We start from the raw sequence: 22,120 nt of genomic DNA on the forward strand, positions 1-22,120 counted from the left end.
AGGGCTTGAGCGTTCTGGCACAACGATCATGTAAGTGCAGAGAAAAGAAATCAATAATGACAGAGCGAAGGCCGGGAGGGGGCTGGGATCAAACGCTGTGGATCTCCGAGCTGCTTTACTCTGAGCTTATTGGCAAGCTGAAATAAACACTGAACAGCCTAGTTATAATAAAAAAATATGTTTGATACTTTACAAGAATGAAATGTTAAAGTTTGGGTATAACCCAAAGCTATGAGCGCGGCGCTGACATTTGTAATCACATGCCCCAAACAGCGACTCTTCTTCAGCTGTATCAGTTATCAGGAGCTGATGTAGCTGCCGTCTTTGTCCAGGAGGCAGCCAGTGCAGATCAGCTGGCTGTGCCCCTGAAGGAAGCAGATCACAGCTGCACGACAACAACCGCCTCTTTGGGCCTCTGCAGCTAAAAACAAACAGGCTAAAAAAGCTCTGTCCCTCCCAGCTGCTCTGAAATGTTGAAAGAGGTCTTTTTTGTTTGTATTTGCTGTTATTAGCCAATAAAGTCCAAATGTCTGAAGTCGACTGTCTGTATGTTGTTGCAGCTTTGTGCTGATCTGGTTTTTACATCACTTCCTGTGGAAACATTGCACCAAGAGAAGAAATGGCTGTCACTCTGTTTTATCTTCCTTTCTGCTTGCCCTCTAAAGCTAATACTGGACACACGCGTGTTACACGTGTACACATTTCGTGCTACGTCTGAAACTTTTACATTCTAAATATTCCTCACAAAGATGGTTTGATTACATTGTTTACACAGTGCTACACTGTTGTACTCCAGCGTCTCATAATCCCTATGATGCTATGATGCTCTTCTGCACTCCACTGACAGCGCTAACCTGGAGCTGCCTCCCTGCTGTGTTTTCTTTCAGGCGGATGCTAAGATGGTGTGCGATGTGGTCAGTCGTATGGAGGACACGGAGCCTTACTCTGCTGAGCTGCTCTCCGCCATGATGCGTCTGTGGTCTGACTCGGGCATCCAGGAGTGCTTCAGTCGCGCTCGAGAGTACCAGCTCAACGATTCAGCGCAGTAGTACGTCCATGTGCTGATTTCTGCGTGTTTTTGTTGTGAGGCTGGAAACATTACCGATATCAGTACTGAATCCATTATAACAAAAATAAAAACCTAAATCTGATCCAAAAGTTAGTTTAATGAGATCGCTTTGTGAATGAAGACTGTGCAGCAATCACTGACTGTTTAACAGACGTCACCCGATGACTGCACTCGTTGGCACAGTTGGCTGTAATTCTTTAGTTTTCGATGTCTGTCTGCAAATACTTGCTAACTATGAGCCACAGACGGGAAAAGAAGACATTCGAATGTTGTTTCAAAGGACACAAATTTGGCTCCATTTCCGGTTTGTGTCGCATTTTTCAGCGACATCTCAGAAAAGAGCAGCTGGCCTGTGTTTGTAGACAGCATCGTCACTTCCTTTCAAACAAAATTACAGCAGTGTGCTAGCAGCCAAAGCAATCACAAGGAGGTTGGGGAACTGTGTGGTCTGTAGGTCAGTGCGACTTGGACCTCGTTTGCTTCATCTTACATTGAAATCTTTATTTAATTCCAGACATCTTTGAAGGATTACAAACACAAACAACACGAGTATCACACATCCAACACGGCCGACAAGTTAATGTTGCCGTCAACTGTCTGCAAAACCTCAGCAGCTGGGACGTTTCCGGCTAATGCTAATAGCTTATAGCTAGCTTGCATGGTTAACAACCTGAGAAGCGTGCTGCCTGCAGTTGATCGCTGAACACAACTTGCTGCGTAACTTTGGACTAAAGCAAATCGCTTCAAACTTTAAGCAACAGACAGTAAACTTTAGCATTTTGTGAATTTCGAGGAAAAAACTAGAAATCCCGTTTGATAAGACTGTCGGCTCAGTAGGGGGAACCCTGAGTTTAAGCATGATTCCCATCCCTTTGGTGGCTGTGGACACAAAGTGTTTGTAGTGATCCCCACAGATGCACCAAATCATCACAGCAAATATATTTGTCTTTGTGTTTGCGTCAGCAGATCCCTGATTTACTGAGACCAGATCAATACATGAGTCATTAGTAGCTGCTACACCGCTTTAAACAAAACACGTGAACTTAAACACATACGCACTACTGTTTATTCATACAATCATACCCCGCCTATTACAGTCAATCGCCATTACTGGGTCTAATTTATGCTGAGTGCACGTGTAGGTAGGAAGAGAGAGAGAGGGAGTGGGTGGGGTAGAGAGGAAGAAGAAGCAGTCATTTCCCTCAAGTGCCGTGTTTGTCGTTTAATTGTGCTTCTTACAGCCAGTAAAATTACAGCACGACATCAAGAAAAATGATCGTGGCAGAGGACTCAGTGAAAGTTACATGGATGTTATCATTTAAAGATACAGGCTGCGAGAGAAAAGCTAATAAAAGGTCATGTAAAGGTCACAAGGCACGACGAGAGAGCGAGAGAAATGGAGAAGGAGGCAAAGTGAAAGATTACAAACATACTCCTATCAGCATTTACATGTAATCAGTAACTTAAGTAACATCCACTGTGTGTGTGTGTGTGTGTGTCTGTGTGTGTAGTTTGTCTGTGCTAAATGTCACGTTAAAGATTGATGCACTCTGCCTATTATGTTGTGGCCTGTGGAGCAGAGCAGAGCAACCAGCCAATGAACTGATAGGACACTTATCACATGATTAGACCACACTAGGTTCAACCTGTGTGTGTGTGTGTGTGTGTGTGTGTGTGTGTGTGTGTGTGTGTGTGTGTGTGTGTGTGTGTGTGTGTCTTTATTGAAAACCCTTAACAGAAGATACATTTCTCATGTGGGGAATGTTATAAAACTGTCCAAAGTTGGCAGTTATTAATAATATTAATAGTACTTTTTTGTGTGTTGGTACTCATGAGTGCATCTAATGTGTTTTTATTGCATAGAAAGCAGAAGGGTCTATTCAGAGTCCTGCCTGAAGCACCTCTCTGTCTGTCTCTGTGCAAATACCCTGCATGGGCTGACCTATTTAGCACAATGCACATACACTCTGACTGTGATTTACATCCACTGCCTTTATGACACAGTCAGTCATTCAAAATGTGAACATCAAACTTGCACATATGAAATTACATAAAAATACCGGGCAAAGTAGTTAAATGGATGCTGTAAGTATTGGCTGAGTTCATCAGGCTAAAAAGACTTTAATACAGAGCTCGTGCATAATGCACAGCTATTACAAACACTCTGTCATCGATGTTGGATAAACGTTACAGTTAAATGTCACAGTCTCTGTTTTGTGCTCAGTATATTGATTCTACAGCTTGCATTACATTTGACTATTTAGACTCACTGTACATGTTATTGGGTCATAATGCAAAGCTGCTTTAGCCATGTCGATCATTTATTAGATCACTGCTATACACAATGATGCTGGTTTGTCCACTGCAGTGTGTGTGTGTGTGTGTGTGTGTGTGTGTGTGTGTGATTTCCTGGTCCATCTTCTTCTCATTCGTGCTAAGTAATGACAGGGATTTTTCCTCTGTTGACTCAGAGCACTTTTATGTTGTGGCCAGCTTTCATGGGTTTGCATCACGTAGCTGCTGCTTCTGTAGAAAAGTGCTGGTTTTAAATATGTGTCAGGACATCGCAGTAGGGGACACTAACCAACTAAAGGCTGGTTCCTTAGCAACAGCTATGGGTTAAGACGGTTAAGCCAACCCCTCTCTTGCCATAAAAAAACATAATGCTACATGGAGATAGTAAATTCTGTGTCACTGTTACAATGGTAATAACAAATTTTATTTAGTTTATACTTGAAGATAGAGTATATGGGTGTACTGTATGTATTGTGATGTTTATACAATAAATCGTTGCTTTAATGTAAACATGAGAAGCTTTTTGTGTTACCGTAAGTACAGAGCTGACAGGCTGCTTATGGCTCTTGCTTGATGGATTGTGTTTCTGTAGTGAGCCACTGCACTAGTAAATGGCTCACATAGAGTCACTGCACTTGAGTTTATACAGCAGGGGATCAATACAGCTGTACTCCATATATCTGGCTCTCTCGTACTCTCTGTGTAAGATGTCCCTGTCGGGTTGGTTTCCTGTTATTGTGGTTGGCTATTACTCCAAAAACAATTTAGAAATGCAGCTCTTCCATGGCACTTTATCGCGGTTTTAGTTAATTAGTGTTCAATGTTATAGCTTTGTTAACAATACTGCGGGCTGTTGTACTCACAGAGGTTTATTAGTCCATTTTCATGGACATAACTAGCCCAGTTTAGAGTTTTCCCCAACTTTAATCACATTTGGAATCACAGCAAACATGAAAGAGATAATTATTGAAATCCCATTTTACGTAAGAACCGTGATTGGATTCTCGTCATTTTCAGAAACAGATAAGGTGTATATCAGAATAAAACGTTTAGCTGTAGAATACACATCAAATCATAAGCAGTGGGGAATATCAAGCACAGCTGGAAATCTTGTCCATTATCCATATTACCTGGTTTTCCAGTCTGGACTGGAACATAAGGTAGAAATCAGCTTGATTGCTGAGCAGTTAGCAGTTAGCGATCAGTCTGACCGTGTCAGAGATCATTGTTCCTTGGCACAGCACTAATTAAGTTAACCACTGTTGTAATTATTAAACACTTTACTGGAAATTTAATAAACAATGACCCTGTATTTCCCCCCTTAGTAAAATATAACTCTATAGAAGCCTACGCCTCCAAACATCATCTGCTGGGCTTATCATGTCTGGTTTGCTAGTTTAGCTAGCTACCCAGCTACACATTAGTTAGTAGCCAAAGCCCAATGACGTGGCAGATCAGCATTAAGTCTGTTGAAAGTTGCTTTTGGGTCAAGCATTCTTTTAGTGATAAGCCATAATGTTGTATGTACTCCTGAGGTCGGTGTTCATTGACCTAGCGTACCAAGAAGTATGTCCGCTAAAAAACAGCCTAACACAGCTTACAAAACGTCATCTGCCTGTCCGAAGGTGATATGTAGTTGACATTACTGTGTGTTTGAGACCTTTGTGGGACTGCAGCTCTGTACATTATATAATGGCATTTGTGTTAGTGTGAGTTCGTGTGAAAAGGTGTTTCTGTGAAGCCTAACAACAGAATGGAAACAGCAAACAGGAGGAGCGGATGTGTTCTTGTTAGAGAGGGTCAGACCTCCTGAAGGTCACGAATGGCAAATCCATAAGACTCAGCAATTTTGGCAAGTCTGACTGACCTTTCCTTCTTTCTTAGTAAACCTTCTAAGCTCCTCGCAGTACTTTGGGCTCATTATTAACATTTCCCACGTGCTAGGTTTTGGAAATCTGCTGTTTCTTTGCAAAATGTTTGTGACTTTTCAGTTTGAAATACCATGTGGTTCACACAAATTGTATGAACCACTCGTCATAATTGATCTGCTTTGGATTGCTTTGTAATGAAGTGCTCTGGTTTGTTTGACTGACTGCCTTGTAATCTAATTAGCATCCTTTCATTTTGTGAATTGAAACATGCTTTAACACCAAGTCACTAATCCAGTCAACGGATGCTGTGTAGAAACATGGTGCGCACATCTTCGGGATGTGGTGCTTGTTTGTTTTCAGTTTCAGAAATAAATCGAGGCTCAGCTGTTCACACTGTCATCTTTGCTCAGGATAAAAATATGCAGTCTTCTTGTGTCCTCCTTACAGCTTTCACATTATAATCACAATATAATTCAGATTCCTTTCTCTGTAATCAGTTGTTCTTATCGCTGAAGCTGTGACAGCGTACCATCCATTTCTTCTTCTCGTCATCTCTCTAGCTTTTGTCTTTTAAAAGTAACTAATGATCCTCCTAACAGCTCTGAAACAACACTTTGAACAGTTTCTAGATTACAGATATGCATCTGTGGCACCAAAGCTTTGGGCTAGTCACCTATTACAGTTACATTTAGATGACTCTGTGGACTTTAAACTTGGTTTTCAGTTGATACTTTTACTGATTTTAATTTATTATGCATCTTTTTTATGGCTTTTAATTTTCTTATTTATTTTACTTTATTTGTGTCCAGCACTTGTGACCATTCGCCTATGGAAGGCGCTTCATGAACACTTTTATAACCTTTGTAAATGTTACTTACTGTCTGTGTCCTTTGCCCCGATGGTGAGATTGATCTTAATTTGAAGAAGGGAATAAATAAGAAAGGAAAAAATGAGGGATTAAACCTTCCAAGGTGCACATTAGCTGGAACCAGAGCAGTATTCAGGTTTTAAAGAGGAAGCCTAACAATCACAAAGTGACTCTAACATAACTGTAGCTCTTCCTTCTGTCGCCCTTAGCTGTGTGCTACAGTAGATAGTGTGAGAGCTCGAGTGACTGAGAGAACGATTCTCTGGATTCTGCTGTTCACGATTATTTGATTTATACGTCCACATTAAAAAATAAAGGTCCACTTCCAGGGATATTCCATTACATAAGTGAATCCTCCCATTCCCCTTCCTCACTTGTTACCAAGTGGCTGCTCCATGTGGTAACTTTGTATTTCAGACAGACGTTATTCCTCTAATGTGTAGCAGCGAGAGGTTTGCTGTTATCCAGTAAACCAAAATTTAATCAACATTTCTGAGCTACTAAAATAGATTTCTACAATCAGATATCAAACCATGTGACACATTGCTGTTGCTGCAGTGCTGATTTGAGGCTCACTTCCCATAGAAGGAGCAGGGAAAGAACAGAAACACCTGGAATTAGCTCAGATATTTACAGATCTACAGTGGTGGGTGGGTGGGTGTCAGATTGTGCTTAAATTGAAAGTAGGCTATAGCACCACAAATCCATTCACTTCACATCTCTGTCAATGCAGTCAGCAACATTGAGCCACTTACATGAGCTCCTGGTGGATGTAAAGGACACTTCAGGGAAATTTGTGAGAACAATGGCTCGCTGATGTTTTTGGACCTCATTTACACGTGGTATTTTCCTGCAGTTGTTGTATGGGTACACAAACAGTTGTTGTGTCAGATTCTGAGTTTTGTGTGTCTGTGTGCAGCTATCTAGACAGCCTAGATCGAATTGGTGCGGCGGACTACCAGCCCACAGAGCAGGACATCCTGAGGACCCGAGTGAAGACCACAGGCATCGTCGAGACACACTTTACCTTCAAAAACCTTCATTTCAGGTCAGTATCCAAAGCGACAGCTACCACAATGTGTGCGCTCTGTGCTTTACTCTCAGCGGTGCCTCTTACTGTTCCTCTATCCAAGCGTACAGTAGGAACTCCAGCCTGTAATTAATGAGATTAAATGCTTTAAACAAGTGTCTATATTTATGATTCCCTTCTTTTTAAATGAGCTCTGATTCAATTAGAACAAGGAGCCGTGGGAATGATGACAGAGAGGAGAGGCATTATGGGAAAGAGAAGGGGCGAGTCCTGTTCTGGCGTCTAATCTAATCGCTCATTTTCCGCCCTACTTATGTGGATGTGTGCAGGTATAAGCACACATTCATGTCCTAACTGAAGACAGCAGAGGGGTTAATAAGTGTAGCATAGACACCAATTATTTTTCTGGATGGATGCACATCACGTTTGGCAGCTAATGCTTGTTTTGCTTTTCCTCCTTCTTTTGCTTGGGTTATATCGTGCAGCTCGTTCTGCTGAGTGATGCTTTCCTCTGTCACTCTCACTGTTGTGTAGGAGTTGTGCTGGGTGTGCTTTGTTGAAGAAGCCTAAATATTGTCAGCTCAGTTGCTATTACTAGCAGTCAGGCAGTGTGTGGGAGGCTACAGTGTTCCTCTCCTGGGTGTAACCCATGAACCTACCTACCATTATACCCATCACAGACTTGACTGACTTCATCTCACTGTGGATTAAGCCCTTTAGGGTGGTTGTTATGTTCTTTTCTAAAATTGCACATCAGAATCTGGTCATTCGCAACGTCAGTTGACTTACTTTCAGTGCAGCACACTCCTGTTTTTTGGTTAGTGTGTGTTTTTGTATACATGTGACAGATGTTGTGCTACCTCTACAGTTTCAGCTCTAGTGTAGTCCTCAGAAAATCAAACCTGTCGTCAGAAATTGCCACGTGTCTGTGGTAATCGATCCGGAAAACTGTCGCTGCAGAGGAGAGACGGGAGAAACAAATCCAGATACTCTGAAGCTCCATTTCACTCACTGTGATAAAACCCTGATAGGATTTAGCGTCAGGCTAACACCCTGATCTGTACACACTGCAGTCAGCAGGTACAGTGTGCATATACAGAGACACTGTCCTCGCTCATGCAGAGGAAATCCTAAAAGCAACCTTCTGACAGCAAATATAAGATGATGAGATGATGATGAGATGAGATAGCCTTTATTTGTCAGTTGCAGTTGCCCACAACCGAGATGACAGACCTTGCCGACCGTACATACAATACACAAACATCACATTGGGGAGACAGGTCAGGCTAGGTAGCAAGGGAAAAAAAATATTGAAATGTGTAACACAAAAGGATAATACAGGAGTGCACAGATATCAACACAACATAACACAATAAAACACAGACAAGCAACATGGGAGAGTATTCCAGTGTGTACAGCTGATCTGGGAGCGCTGCAATCTTCGATCGCGCCTCCAGCTGATCCGCTGTCCACATCGGATGGGAGGTAAGCATGGGAGGAGGCGTTGGATTCGGGGGAGGGAGGGTGATAGTGAGGGCGTATCAGTATCAGTGTACATGTTTCGTGCGTGTGCATGTGTGTGTGTGTGTATCTCCTGTGTGGATTTAGCATCAGGCTAACACCCTGATCTGTACACACTGCAGTCAGCAGGTACAGTGTGCATATACAGAGACACTGTCCTCGCTCATGCAGAGGAAATCCTAATAGCAACCTTCTGACAGCAAATATAAGAGCTCCTTTGTTCATCTGAAGAGCGTGAATAAGTGAAAGTCACATGTCAGATCATCATCAGTGATATCCAAAATAACAGTATAAGGAAATGATGTCAGCATAAGGCAGGTTAAAAAACTGTTTCTGTGTTTCTTTAAACCACAAACTGTTTCAAAAATCAGATTCTGAGGAGAAAAGAAGGAAATTCAAGAAGATCTTTGTGACGGCGCTCGGCACGCTGTTAATATCAGACATCCTCAGAGCACCTTCAGGTCCAGGAGTGAGGCCAGAGTCCTTCTGTGTGGACGTAAACCTGTTATTAGGACTGTGTTATACCCACGGACTGAAAGCTGCTTTACTCCCCGGATCTCCGTCAGTTTGGACGTCTACTAAGAAGTCGTTCTCAAATTGAATCATGCTTCGAAATGAGCTTCAAATTGAATCACCTTCTAATTTGACTTGACTGAATTTAATTTATTATTTCTATTCTGTACAAATGTAATAATTGACGACTGAAATTATGTTTGTGTTAAAAAATCTGATCTTGTTTCCCGTGTTTGTCTCTTGTGTCCATCAGGCTGTTTGATGTGGGAGGTCAAAGGTCAGAGAGGAAGAAGTGGATTCATTGTTTTGAGGATGTCACAGCCATTATTTTCTGTGTGGCGCTCAGCGGATATGACCAGGTGCTGCATGAGGACGAGACCACGGTAAGGACACGTGTTCACAGCTGTGCTCTCTCTCTCTCTCTCTCTGTATTCCAGTGAATCCGTCCCACGTTTATGCATTCTGGATTTAGGAAAACAAAGGTCACGGCACACACGACAAGCAGCCAGTATAAAGATAGATCTATCCTTGTCACATGTAAGCGGACATAAAGCTTGTGACAGGGATGGAGAAATGTCTGAAGAAGTCAAGCCGTGCACGTCTGAAAGGGTTATATATAAATACCTAATGCATTCCCGTTAGGACCCACAGACTGACTCTGTGGTAAACCACACGTCGTGCTACACAATGAACTTCTGTGGAATTATCCTCTGGGCTTTTACTCACTTCCTGCTGCAGAATACGTGAGGACGCTGAAGTCCCCACGGAAAATAGTTTTCCAACTTTTTTGTTTAACAAAAGTTGTAACTGAATGCAAAGGTACATGCGAGTTATTTTTCCCCATGCAAATTATTCTTCCCTGCAACGTACAATAAACAAATTTCTAACTTGGACACAGCGAATGTTCCACTTGCTGCGTGGAAGAGATTCAACATAGCGACCGTAGAGTCCGGAACGGGTGAAGTGTCGTCAGTGCAGAGAAGAAAGAAGTGGTTACATTAACCACAGAGGATCCCTAACGATTATATCGCGTAACCTAAAACAAATAAGCTGATTTGAATGCACAGCACTCGCTGCTATTTATAAGCATAAAGTGAATCCTGGGATAATTCCAGGAAGTCGAAATGTGTTCAGGTGCTCATCTATTTATGCAGCTGTCATCAAGCTTCCCTCTGAGCTGGGAGCACCAGAAGACGGGCGCTCAAGGAGAGGAAATATCCATCACAAAACGTGCTCACAAATAGCTTTGACCTGTTTTTGCCGCTTGCATTTAAAATCTGTTGTTTCTGTGCCTCCGTATAAATAGCGGTGCAGTTGTAAACAGGCGTAGCTTTGAGCTTGCTGTTTCACTGTCGTGCATTTGTCTTTACAAACCTGTATGGAAAAAGCAAAATCCCACCGAAAGAAACAGCCTGGACCTTTTTCAACGACGAGATAGTGATTCTGATTTGTTGACGTAGAAACCGTGAAAGACCGTGAAAGGCTGCCTCTGTTAGCTCTGCACCAGTGCCACAGGAGTTTCAATCAAAAGTGTCGTACTTAATGATCACTTGACAGAAATTTACAGTACTGCTAATGTCATGAACGTGAGACGTGATGTGACAGCTGAAAATCCCAAGACACAACTACAAGACAGATCCAGGCATCCAGCAGTAAACACCGCTGATATGTTCAGACAACACTAGCTGGAGTTTTTTTGTTTTTGTAATTGACTGACGTAATTCTCAAATTAACACTAATATTGTTGAACCAAACAGTTTTCAACGAGCTGCCGCATCCTCTGTCAGTTTTACTAGCAGATGCGTCCGTATGCGCACGGTAAGGATGTTACACAGTCGAATGGTAAAGATACCCCCCCCCAAACCCGGCAGTAATGGGAGTGATACATACTGCATATCCCTTCTGGGCAGTTCATCAAAGTCGCTGATAGGCTGTGGATTTAATTAGAATGGCAATGTTTCCCATTACACTAATCCTTGCTGGACGGGAGATTTTTCTTTTCCCTATCAGACCGAGATCATGCGTCTGCAGTCCTCACTGCTCTGTCTGCTGACTTGTTTCGAAGGCTGTTTCATGCTACATGACGCCATGCTCCGTGCCTGCATTTAACTGTGTTTAATGACGTGTGAAATAGTTTTCCCAAGAACTCCCAGAATACTAGAGATCGCCAAAGTCACCTGACTTAGTCTTTTAATGTCACTATACACATGTACAGTGAGATCCACAACATCTGCAGACGTGTGGGAAAAGAAAGGAGGGTGAGGTGCACAGTTAGTGTGCAAATATACAAATAAATAGTGTTATATATTTAGAGTGTGGGTAATTGCACAGAAATGAAGTATTGCACACTATTGACGGTAGTTTATGTACAGAGGGAAGTCCTTGGATTGGGGGGTGGAGCTGTGTCGTCAGGTGTGAGCTCAGGGTGGCTATGGCTTTTGGGAAGAAACTGTTACATTATATCAATGTGTTGTTATTATCAGTATTATTATTATTATTATATATTAATAAATAATGGTGGCAAAAAACAAAATAGGGCCAAAGGCCTCGTTCATTCACATTTCACTGTTATGAACTCCTTGACATTATACATCCCATAATCACCCACACACATGACATTTATAACACTTCTGTTTGATGACACGTGTGAGTTACAGCTTCAAATATATTGCTTGAGTGAATGTTTCTTAAAGCCTTTCAACACTTGCAGATATGCTGCCATTGGTAGAACAGGAAAACTTCTTATAGCCAAGATTTATTCGTGGGCTGTTTCAGAGGACAGAGAAGAGCTGAAAGAGCCGCTCGCCGGCTTTCTGACCTTTTCAAAAGCATCAGTGTGTTAGAGAGACATCAACACGGGTCACGCTACACTCAGTACTGTTGCTGTGTTGTTCTATTGCGTCTACTCCAGCAGCTCTTGCATTGTTTTTTCTGTGTCACCTCCTTATCTCATTTCTGTTGGAACGCTCTTACGAACACAGGCGTATCCCCCCACCCTTTAACGAGACGACTGCTGTATGTGGATACTGTCTTCCTGCCTAAACACTTTCTTTTTAGCACTTGAGATGCATGTGTGTGTATGTGGGATAGAGGGGGGGGGGGGGTTTGAAAAGGAAGTGGGACTTGGGTTGGGGCGGCAGGGTCCCTTGCATTTTCTGTTCCTGCTCTAAGCTCCGCCCTGCAGCATCTCTGGCTACTTCCACTCCTCCTGTCACTGTTGCCATCGACTGTCTTCTCTAACCAATCAGCAGTCAGATCTTCTACAGAAGCTCCACCCACAGACAGGTATGAAACCACCCCGATAGGTGTACGCACACTCTGAGAGTTGAAAGCAGCGCCTCTTTGTGTCTGTGAACCGCTCAATCCAAAAATGTTGTCTGGCTTTCTCCTCTCTCTTTCTTCCTGGTAACTTTTTAAAGCTCTTCTTAATTTCCTAATTTTCTATAGATCTGTTTTTCCCTAATCCAATCAGCTGCTTTTGCTCCCCTGTCCTGATCTAAGCAGGAAAGAAATCAAACTGGAGAGAAACTGCTTTCAACTCTTTCTCTGAATCAAATTCACTGTAGCATGAACAGGTTTGTTATTGTGTATGAGCAAATAATCCAGGCCTCAGTTTTGTTTCATCTTCTACTTATTTTAGTAGCCAACCAAACAGTGGATACTAATTATTCATTTATGAAGCACATGCATTGTTCCTGTTTGGCCAAGAAGATAAATATAGTCAGAAAACACTTGCAAAGCTTTTAGTTTCAAAGTGCAGTAATAACTTGAGCCTCCTCCTCCTCCTCCTCCTCTCTGCCTTTACAGTTCATTACCTCCACAAACTGTCACTGCAGCTTTTTCCTCAAATACATGCTGCTAGCCCGTGCAGTTACCTCCTCCTCCTTAAAGCGTCACTCTGCAGGGCCCAGAGTGGGTGCTTGTGCTTAGTTACTCAGTGTAATAGAAGCTAACTGGCTAAAAGCATGGCTTTGCTATTTAGATTACTAATAATGTTGGTTACTGATACGTTGATACAAATACACATACCCAGATATACGTGTCACTTTCCAAGAGGAACTTCCGGGACTTCTGTTCTTAGATTCAATCTTAATTCCTCTTTGTGTTAAGATTGTGTGCATGTGATATGGGTATTCTTAATTTCGCTTTGTGTATGCATGTAGGTGAATACTATATGCCCGTGTTTCTGTTATGTGCTTTTTACAGTGTGTTAGTGGTTAGAGGTTTAACAGCAACGTTAACTCGTGCTAATGTCTCTCCTACAGAACCGCATGCACGAGTCTCTCAAGCTGTTCGATTCCATCTGTAACAACAAGTGGTTTCAGGAAACCTCCATCATCCTCTTCCTGAACAAGAAGGACCTCTTTGAAAGCAAGATCAGCAAGTCACCGCTGTCCATCTGCTTCCCCGAGTACACTGGTACATACAACCCTGCACTGTGACGTCTCATAAAGTGTAGTTATGTTAAGAAAAGCCAAACGTGGGTTCTAAAACTAAAACTAGAAGCTCTCCGAGAGTCCAAACCTGCACCGAGGATTTACTTTTAAGGGAATTGTTCTTTTCTATGTATTCATTTTGTTTTTGTTTAAAAAGTTTGTAGTGCAGTAAAGGAAAGGCAGCTGTGAAGTGGAACAGTGAGATCAGAGGTCAAAGGTGACGAGATATTTGAACGCAAACTACAACGTGATATTTAGGAAATCCATATACCGACATCATTCACTAAATGTTACGATACAAACAAAAGGTTCAAAGATGAGACACATTTTATGGAAATTTGACCTTGAAGAAAAGGTCAGAGGTTACATCATTGCTTACACAGCAGGAAACAATGTTTTAAATAGCCAATCTCTTTGGCTCAATCTCTCGACTTTAAAGGAGGTCAGATATCAAATATGTCACGACATTTGAAATCTTTATATGGTGCTTTCTATATATTGACAGTACACACTTGTAAGAGTGGAGCCTCGCCTGATTCATAATCTGCCCACAGCTTTGAGCCGATCTCAGTGGATAAACGTAAAAGTGACATCAAATCTTATGTGCCCTCTCCTGCTTAGGCCACAGGTTACACTGCCAGGTACAGTCAATACTACAAATGCAGTACGTATTCAAATAACTACATCAGAAGTTACAGCAGTGTTCCTGCTTGACATCAGAGCTGCAGGCTTTAAGAAGCATTAGTTCCCAGCTAGATGTTGCTTGGTGGCTCTTTACAGCATTCGTCACCACTGGAATGGAAAATGGAAAAATATGTTTACTATTCAACTTTATTTACACAGCGCTAAATCACAGCAACAGTCCCCTCAAGGCGCTTTATATTGTAAGGTAGACCCTACAATAATACATACAGGGAAAAACCCAACAATCATATCAGCAAGCACTTTGGCGACAGTGGGAAGGAAAAACTCCCTTTTAACAGGAAGAAACCTCCAGCAGAACCAGGCTCAGGGAGGGGCGGGGCCATCTGCTGCGACCGGTTGGGGTGAGAGAAGGAAGACAGGATAAAGACATGCTGTGGAAGAGGGACAGAGATTAATCACAAGTATGGCTCAGTGCAGAGAGGTCTATTAACACAAAGTCTGGCTACAGTATTTCTGCCTCCAGGGTTTGATAGTTGTGTCGAATCAGGACTAGGGGAAAAGGTTTTTTGTCAATTTCTTTTTTTAAAACTGTGGGTGAATCACTTTTTTCACATTCAAACTGTCAGCACCAGATGCTGCTATTAAGTATCGCACACACACCCGTATTTGTAATTAGGCGAAGCAGCAATCGAGCAGAAACGTTGGCAAACTTCTTCAGCTGCTCCAGCTGTTTATTGAAACGAGCCTGAGATCTGTGGACAGCTGCTAGCATTAGCTACTCAGACTAAACAAAGTGACTTCCCTTTCATGACTGCATTATGGTGTAAAAGTCCATTCTTTTGTCACCACAGTCCAGCTGCACCTATATTAGAGCTGGTGATGTGGTTGATGATTTAAGACAGCAAGCTATCATTCGCTGAAGTTACTCTTTCATTAAAAACAAGCATGTCGAGATTTCACGCAGAGCAAAAATACACTGAAATGAATCAAACCTGGCCATTCATATATGTAGTTCTCAGTTTTGAAGTCTAAATTCTGAGTCACAATTGTGCTGATTTCTAAGAAAGTATGAAAGTCGAACATAACGTTGAGTACAGACAAAGAGACTCACAGGGAATGAAAGCTGGGGTGTTAGTGGGAGCACGAGAGGAGCTCCAGTGAGAGAGGAAACAAGAGACAAGACAACATGTGAGGCGGCGAGGGGGGGGCAATGCCAGAGACGAAGAGAGCAAGAGTGTGAGAAAATTATAACAACACGGGCAAAGCAAGATGGTGGGAACGCAAGAGGCCGAGCCAGCGGGACTGTGAGAAAGCGAGAATTAGAATTCCAATCTTGTTTTCGGCCCCTCTTCTCCTCCTCTCTTCACCCCTCTGCAGACTTTGTGCCTGTTCTGATGAAGTTGCCACCGAAGCAGACAGACGAACCACAGTGCTGCTAATGGCTGAGAGCCAGATAGATGTTAGCGACACTTGGAACAACATTTGCTCCAATCAGTGAGATCTGACTCATTCTAAAAGCACTGTACCAATTTAAGCTGCATTACCTGCCAAATGCTTGCGTAAAGGCAGAACAGTTGATAATGCTGTTGAGCTAAAAGGCTGCACAGTGGATTTGCCAGTGCTGGTAAATTGATCAATGCACGGTACGAATAATGGCTCCGTTATTTTTAGCTTTAGGGCCTCGTATCTGTCACATTCTGAAGTCTGTAACACATTAATAATGTTCAGGAAGTTGCAGTCTGCGCCAGCAATAACAGGACATATTAGCTTCCATCACGTATCATTTATCTGTCTGAAATCACCTCGTCTGAGAACGCAGCCCGTGCATCATTTTTATTGAAGCTTGGCTCAACAGCCGACAGAGCACGCCTCAGCTGAATGTGTGCTCAGAGTCAAAGGTGATGTTTTCAGAAAACATGGAGGGCAGCACACGGATACAAAGGTTCAGATCACAACCGGTCGCAGCAGATGGCCCCGCCCCTCCCTGAGCCTGGTTCTGCCGGAGGTTTCTTCCTGTTAAAAGGGAGTTTTTCCTTCCCACTGTCGCCAAAGTGCTTGCTCATAGGGAGTCATACAATATGTATTATTGTAGGGTCTACCTTACAATATAAAGTGCCTTGAGGCGACTGTTGTTGTGATTTGGCGCTGTGTAAATAAAAGTGAATTGAACTGTTTTTTATTCTAACTGTGTGTGTGTGTGTGTGTGTGTGTGTGTGTGTGTGTGTGTGTGTGTGTGTGTGTGTGTGTGTGTCCTCAGGTCTAAATACTTACACAGAGGGGCTGGGATACATCAAGTCTCAATATGAGAGCAAGAACAAGTCATCCAAGAAAGAAGTGTACTCCCACGTGACCTGTGCTACGGACACCGGCAACATCCAGTTTGTCTTTGACGCCGTCACTGACGTCATCATAGCCAATAACCTCCGAGGGTGTGGCCTGTACTCGTGATGCTGTTAAACTTTGGCCAATGGATGCTGGGTGTTTGACTTGTATGTGAGAGAGCCCGTCAAATGTGGGATCTGAGCTGTGTTCATGATGTCATCGTACTCATTTCTCATACTGGCCAAGTTTGAATTAACTGGTTGGTTGTTGGTGGTTGGTTGGCTGAGACATCTTATCTTTTTCAATCCTAATTAAGAACCGTTATTTTAATCATACCTTCTATCTAAAATCTGTTCTCGCTGTGCTGCAGATATTTTGCACAATACCTAAGCTGAGAGGCAGAACGAGAGACCAGCTGAGCCGAACACAGTCTAGTGTACTGAATCACTCGTTTTACTAGATGTATTTACTTTTTTCCCTTTGATTTCAATTTGTGTATTCATACTTTTGTATCATAAATTTGTGCCTTATTTATACCAAAAGTCGACGCAAACGTGCGTATGATTAGTCTTAGTGGAGGTCAAGTTTAGCTAACTCAAAGCTTTAATCAAAACTGACTTTATTGCAGGCATTTCAAGTACTAAGTGTAAATTTCAGAGCTATTAAGTCGATGAAAATAATTGTATGATATTTTCAGAGTAGTAGAGTTTTGGGGGGTTAAATTCCCAGCAGTATTTGTGCCCACTAAGAAGCTGAGGGGGGAGTTACAGCAACACTGTTGTGAAATGCAAATGATAAAAATAATAATCTATAATGAGTTTGGTTTATTTAAATGGGATTGCCACTTTTACGTAAAGTTCCCATAGTAAAAAACAGAGTACACCCTGGTCACTAGTGGGTGGTCCACAGGGACACCACAGACACACACACCTGCTGGCGGCTTGTTTGTGCTGTGAACTTTTATCCTCGTCATCCTCACATTAAAGGTCCACTCTGTGGACTTTTTAAAATAAAATCACGTCATTCTAAAGAGTCGGGCCGTGAGAACATACCACGAAATCTTACTGCTGTGCTTTTAATCCAAGATGAAACTTTTTCGGCCCGTGTAGGTTTCAGTAAACCTCCTGATATTTTCCTCTTTTGATTGAATCTAATTTCATAGTGTAAATGAGTGCATAAAGAGAATGTTGTTGCTTGAGCCACGCCGCTGTCATCATTAATCTCTGCAGACGTCATTCCCGGCTGCAGGCTCATCTCGCTTCTTGCACGGGACTCCTTAAAATCAATTGAAACAAAGAGTCGCAGAAGCTTGTGCCGACTCCCGCGGACAGTTTCCGCCTAGATAATGCTTCAGTACAAGTATTGATTTTAAAGGGCACTGCATCCACTGTGTCAGGCTGCACCGTGCAATATCCCTGCTGTCCTCCAGTCCACCTTAATAAACCAGAGGTGAGCTTTGAAAGATTACAGACTGATGTGTACGTCCTCTGGGACACAAACGCAGACTCTGTGACTACGATTGTATCCATGCTGTTCTCCCCGTAGCTCGACATCTGTTTGGAATTGATCATAAAACGAACAGAGAAGTGACGGGCGCTGTTCTGACCCAGCTCAGAGAGATCAGTGCAGTACTGGAGCTACGTCATGAGTTCCTCCGTGTAGCCACAGTTAACATCGTCATATAGAAAGTGTTTGTCTGTGAGACGCGATGGAGCCGACTAAGCCGAGCGCGCTCCCCGCCAAACAGAGTCATCTTTATTTATGAGAAGGGCATTCGCTTTATTCCACTTTTCCATCCACGCACAAACAACCGGATGTGTTCCCTCTGCTCAGAGCTGCCATTTTTGGAGCACAGGTAGATGTCGTCATCATCGGCCCGTCCGACCACATCTGTGCCAAATTTGGTCATTAGAAACAGAGCGCTCCCTGAGGCTGTCGCTCAGCCTGCGTGCTGTGTGCCGTGTACTGATGTGTATTTTGTGTGTTCATGTTTTCAGATTGTATATAGTTACCTACGTGTGTCTGTTGATAGTACAGAAAAGGTCACGGTGTGTGTGTGTGTGTGTGTGTGTGTACATGCTCATGAACATGTGTGTGTGTTGTGTAAGAGACGACATCAGCCCATGGGTGATGCGGTGGAGTCAGCATCTGTGGATTAATTACCCAGAGGGCACCTATCTACCCTTTCAGCACAGACAGGCCTCAGACACACAAACACACTCACGGGGCTTCAAAATGTCACGACACCTTAGTTGCCAAATAATACTGCAGTTTCCAGCCAAAGAGGTTCACACGGCCACACAACGAGCCGCTGCCACGACTGCTAAAGGCGTTTCATCGTCGTCTCCTCTGACTGATCTGTTACATGTAGAGAAAGGAAAACGATCTCTGCGTTCTGTGTGAGCCTCTCCTTAGTTTTCACTCTCAGTAGCTTCATTCATTCGCTACACTTTGCATGAAGCTTCTGTTCCTTCCAAACACAAAGCGTTTAGTGTTGACATGCTGAATCGGTGCTTAATCCCATCGATCCAAAAATCAAAGTTCTTCTATAAATTCGGATTTTTTTCCTAAACCGTGGAATGATCGCGTACAGAGTTCAAACACGATCCTTTTCCTCCCCGTCTATGCAGTGCAGAGGTTAGTATCACTGCAATCGCACATTTCACTCATAATAAAACCAAATCTCCTCTTACCTAAATGATTTTCCTCTGTGTGATACGCGTAGGAGCACAACTGTGCGTCTGATGCAACAGATACACAGCTATTTAGTCACTCCACATCCACGCTGCGCTGACGACTGCTGCTCTGCAAAGGTGCTGCGCCTCCTGGTAGCCGTTAACACACAGATGAAAGGAAACCGTTAAGTTTGTGCTGCCGTCGGGCTGACGGTGACAGGACAGCGTCGGAGCTTTGTCTTCCAACGTTAACCTGAGGCACCGCACGGACCTACAGGGATTCATGCTGTTTGTCAGTGACATACTAAATTAGTTAGAGTGATCTCAGATCAGTGTGTGCCTAAATTTATTCACAGAACACAACACTTGAATTTTACTGAACATACGCTAAAGACGGCAGCTAATAGAAAATTTACTGAATTGAGCAGAAACGTCTTTTTTCATAAACCGTTCAGTAGAAGTCATGGTGTACATGATGAGAGGTGAAAAGACCAAAGCCAGTCTGTTACGCAATTAAAAATGTGAAAGCCTCTTTTTTAGTTGAGGTGAACAGTGTAAGTGCTCTGCTCTGCTTCACCTACAGTGTTTACAGTCCAGTCTCGTCTTTTCAGGCGCCCGGGACGGGAAACGTGCGGTCCTCCACATTATTACCTCGTCGTTGTTTCTGCATCAGGCGAGCTGTAATACAATTAGTGGTTTAGGACCAATCCCAAATAACAGAAGACAACTGCAACAGTAGGCGAGGTCGAGAGGACAAGAGGAGGACAAGGAAGTAGCAAGTAGTTCATATTGATGGCAAATACTTCATTCCTATAGGGTGCGCTGAAGGACACATTTGTGGGTCGTTTGTTTGCATTGTTCTGCTGTGTGGATAACACAATCAGTGGCCTATTCAGCTTTGAGAGTTGGGGACAGCAGCGTGGGTGCGCTTCTGGGCAGCAGGTGGTGTCACAAAAGAAATGTTAGCACCTTTTGCCATGTCATTGCCACAACAGCACAAAAAGCTGTTGAAATGTCACAATGGCAGCCAAACCGAAGTGCCAAATCTTTCCCGTGTTAGGTTTAAATGAGCTCCTGTGGCCTGTTTTTGCTGACTTATTTGTACTTTGGATTTAGAAACTTTTTTGCTTGCAACCTTTTAACATTCGGTCCCTGCTAAACCGCGCCAGCTGATGTAATGTGCACTCAGGCTGCTGAGCTGGGAGAGATGTCCGAGAGCTGGGGGGACATGACCGTAACGAACCGTGATAGCATCAGGCAGAGTTTATGCCGCAAACCATCCTACTTTGGCAAAACGTCCTACCGTAAGTAGTTTATGCACATTTCTGCTGTCACAGAGTAATTCCAGCACCAATTTAAGTAGGTATGACGGTTTGCCACTTAACTTTGCCCATCTGAGTATGCTTGTAGCTCATATTCATACAGGCAGGATGGTTTGCCACTTCATTTTACCCGTTAAAGTATGCTTGTAGGTAACATTCACAAAGGTAGCATTGTTTGGCACTTAATTTTACCCGTCAGAGTATTTTTCTAGCTAATATTCACAAAGGTAGGACGGTTTGCCACTGAATTTCGTGTTGTGCGCATGCGCAGAAACAACGGGTAGGATGGTTTGCCAGGTAGGATGGATTCCCAGAACACCTGTACACATCAGCGTCCTTGCACTCGCCGTGCTCTCGCTGCTTTAACCTTCCAGTCTCTGTTCAACCAACATGCTGGTACCAACCAACACTCGCTGTACTGTACAAGTCGCCCACATCCAGTGTTGCCAACTCCTCAGTAAGGAAAATCGCTATTGGCTGTCCTAAAAATCGCTAGAAGTCGCTAAATGATGTCATCGCCTAATTTGCATAATTGGTCATGCTAATGTAATTGTAACCTACGTTGTTGGAGAGAGAAACAACATCGTGGAAAAAAGTGAGTAAAAAAACGTCCTAAATGCAGTTAGAATTTATTTAGAACTACAAATTAAATTTCTTTTAGCAATTATTGTTTTTTAAGATAAGATAAGATAAGATACCTTTATTAGTCCCGCGAGTGGGAAATTTCATGTTAAGGCTGCCGACCAATTGCACGCAATGTCACAATTCCAACCCTGCTCCTTTATCCGGGCTTGGACCGGCAAAAGTGACCCGAAATAGGCACTCTGGTGGAGTTACTTTGTATGTGTGTGTTTATTAGTAGTTTTAAACCTTGTGATCCACAAAACAGCATAACAGTAAAAGAAGAACTGTCTGCGTTACAGTCAGTGCGGGAGCGGCGGCTTCGCTCATGCGCGATTCATTTGCAGTTTGGACGCATAGGTGTGAACATCTCCTGCCCTGATTAGCAGCTGGGGGAGGACTATCCTCCGCCTGTGAGCGCTTTGGCACGGGTGAGGTGCACCGGGCCAAAGCACCGCTGCTTGTTGAGAGTAAGAGCGATACGCGCTTTCACGTCAAAAAGTCATTATATATAAGTCTCCAATAACACCAGAAAAAGTCGCCAGATTTGTCGCTAGTTGCTTTTTAGAAAAAAAAGTCGCTAAGTTGGCAACACTGCCCACATCTACTAAGCTGTTATCTGTGCGTGTGCGAGTTTGTATGAGCGTGTGCCTGCGCGTGCGTGTGAATGCTGCATTTTATCCATCGCTGTGCATAAAATGCATCTGCTGTAACTCCCTCACTGTTGTCATAATTTATTGGATGTTGTATTTATACATGAGATAAAGACAATAAAGCATCACATGAGTAACTTGATATGGGTGATTATTTTTCTTTGTCCTGTGTGTGTGTGTGTGTGTGTGTGTGTGCACTTGGAGCTGATTTGAATGTAAATGTTGACCAGAATATGTTTTGCTTTCCTCCACGAACTATAATTATTTATTGAAAATATG

The 22,120-nt window shown here is 43.0% G+C and overlaps 1 protein-coding gene across 2 annotated transcripts in view; it reads left to right on the forward strand.

The window, feature by feature from the left end:
- The window catches only part of LOC134631652 (guanine nucleotide-binding protein G(o) subunit alpha), a 96,515-nt gene that overhangs the window by 68,462 nt on the left and 5,933 nt on the right, over positions 1–22,120 (forward strand). The window contains exons 4-8 of one of the 2 annotated variants that reach the window (XM_063480197.1): positions 888–1,048; positions 7,023–7,151; positions 9,421–9,550; positions 13,433–13,586; positions 16,506–21,978. In XM_063480197.1, coding sequence (XP_063336267.1) covers positions 888–1,048; positions 7,023–7,151; positions 9,421–9,550; positions 13,433–13,586; positions 16,506–16,696 — 765 coding nt within the window. In that variant the 3' untranslated portion in view covers positions 16,697–21,978. Of the gene's footprint in view, positions 1–887; positions 1,049–7,022; positions 7,152–9,420; positions 9,551–13,432; positions 13,587–16,505; positions 21,979–22,120 lie in introns of those variants that run through there. The other variant, XM_063480196.1, reaches the window with a different exon arrangement.

Source organism: Pelmatolapia mariae, linkage group LG7, assembly GCF_036321145.2.
Source record: "Pelmatolapia mariae isolate MD_Pm_ZW linkage group LG7, Pm_UMD_F_2, whole genome shotgun sequence".
NCBI lineage: Eukaryota > Metazoa > Chordata > Actinopteri > Cichliformes > Cichlidae > Pelmatolapia > Pelmatolapia mariae.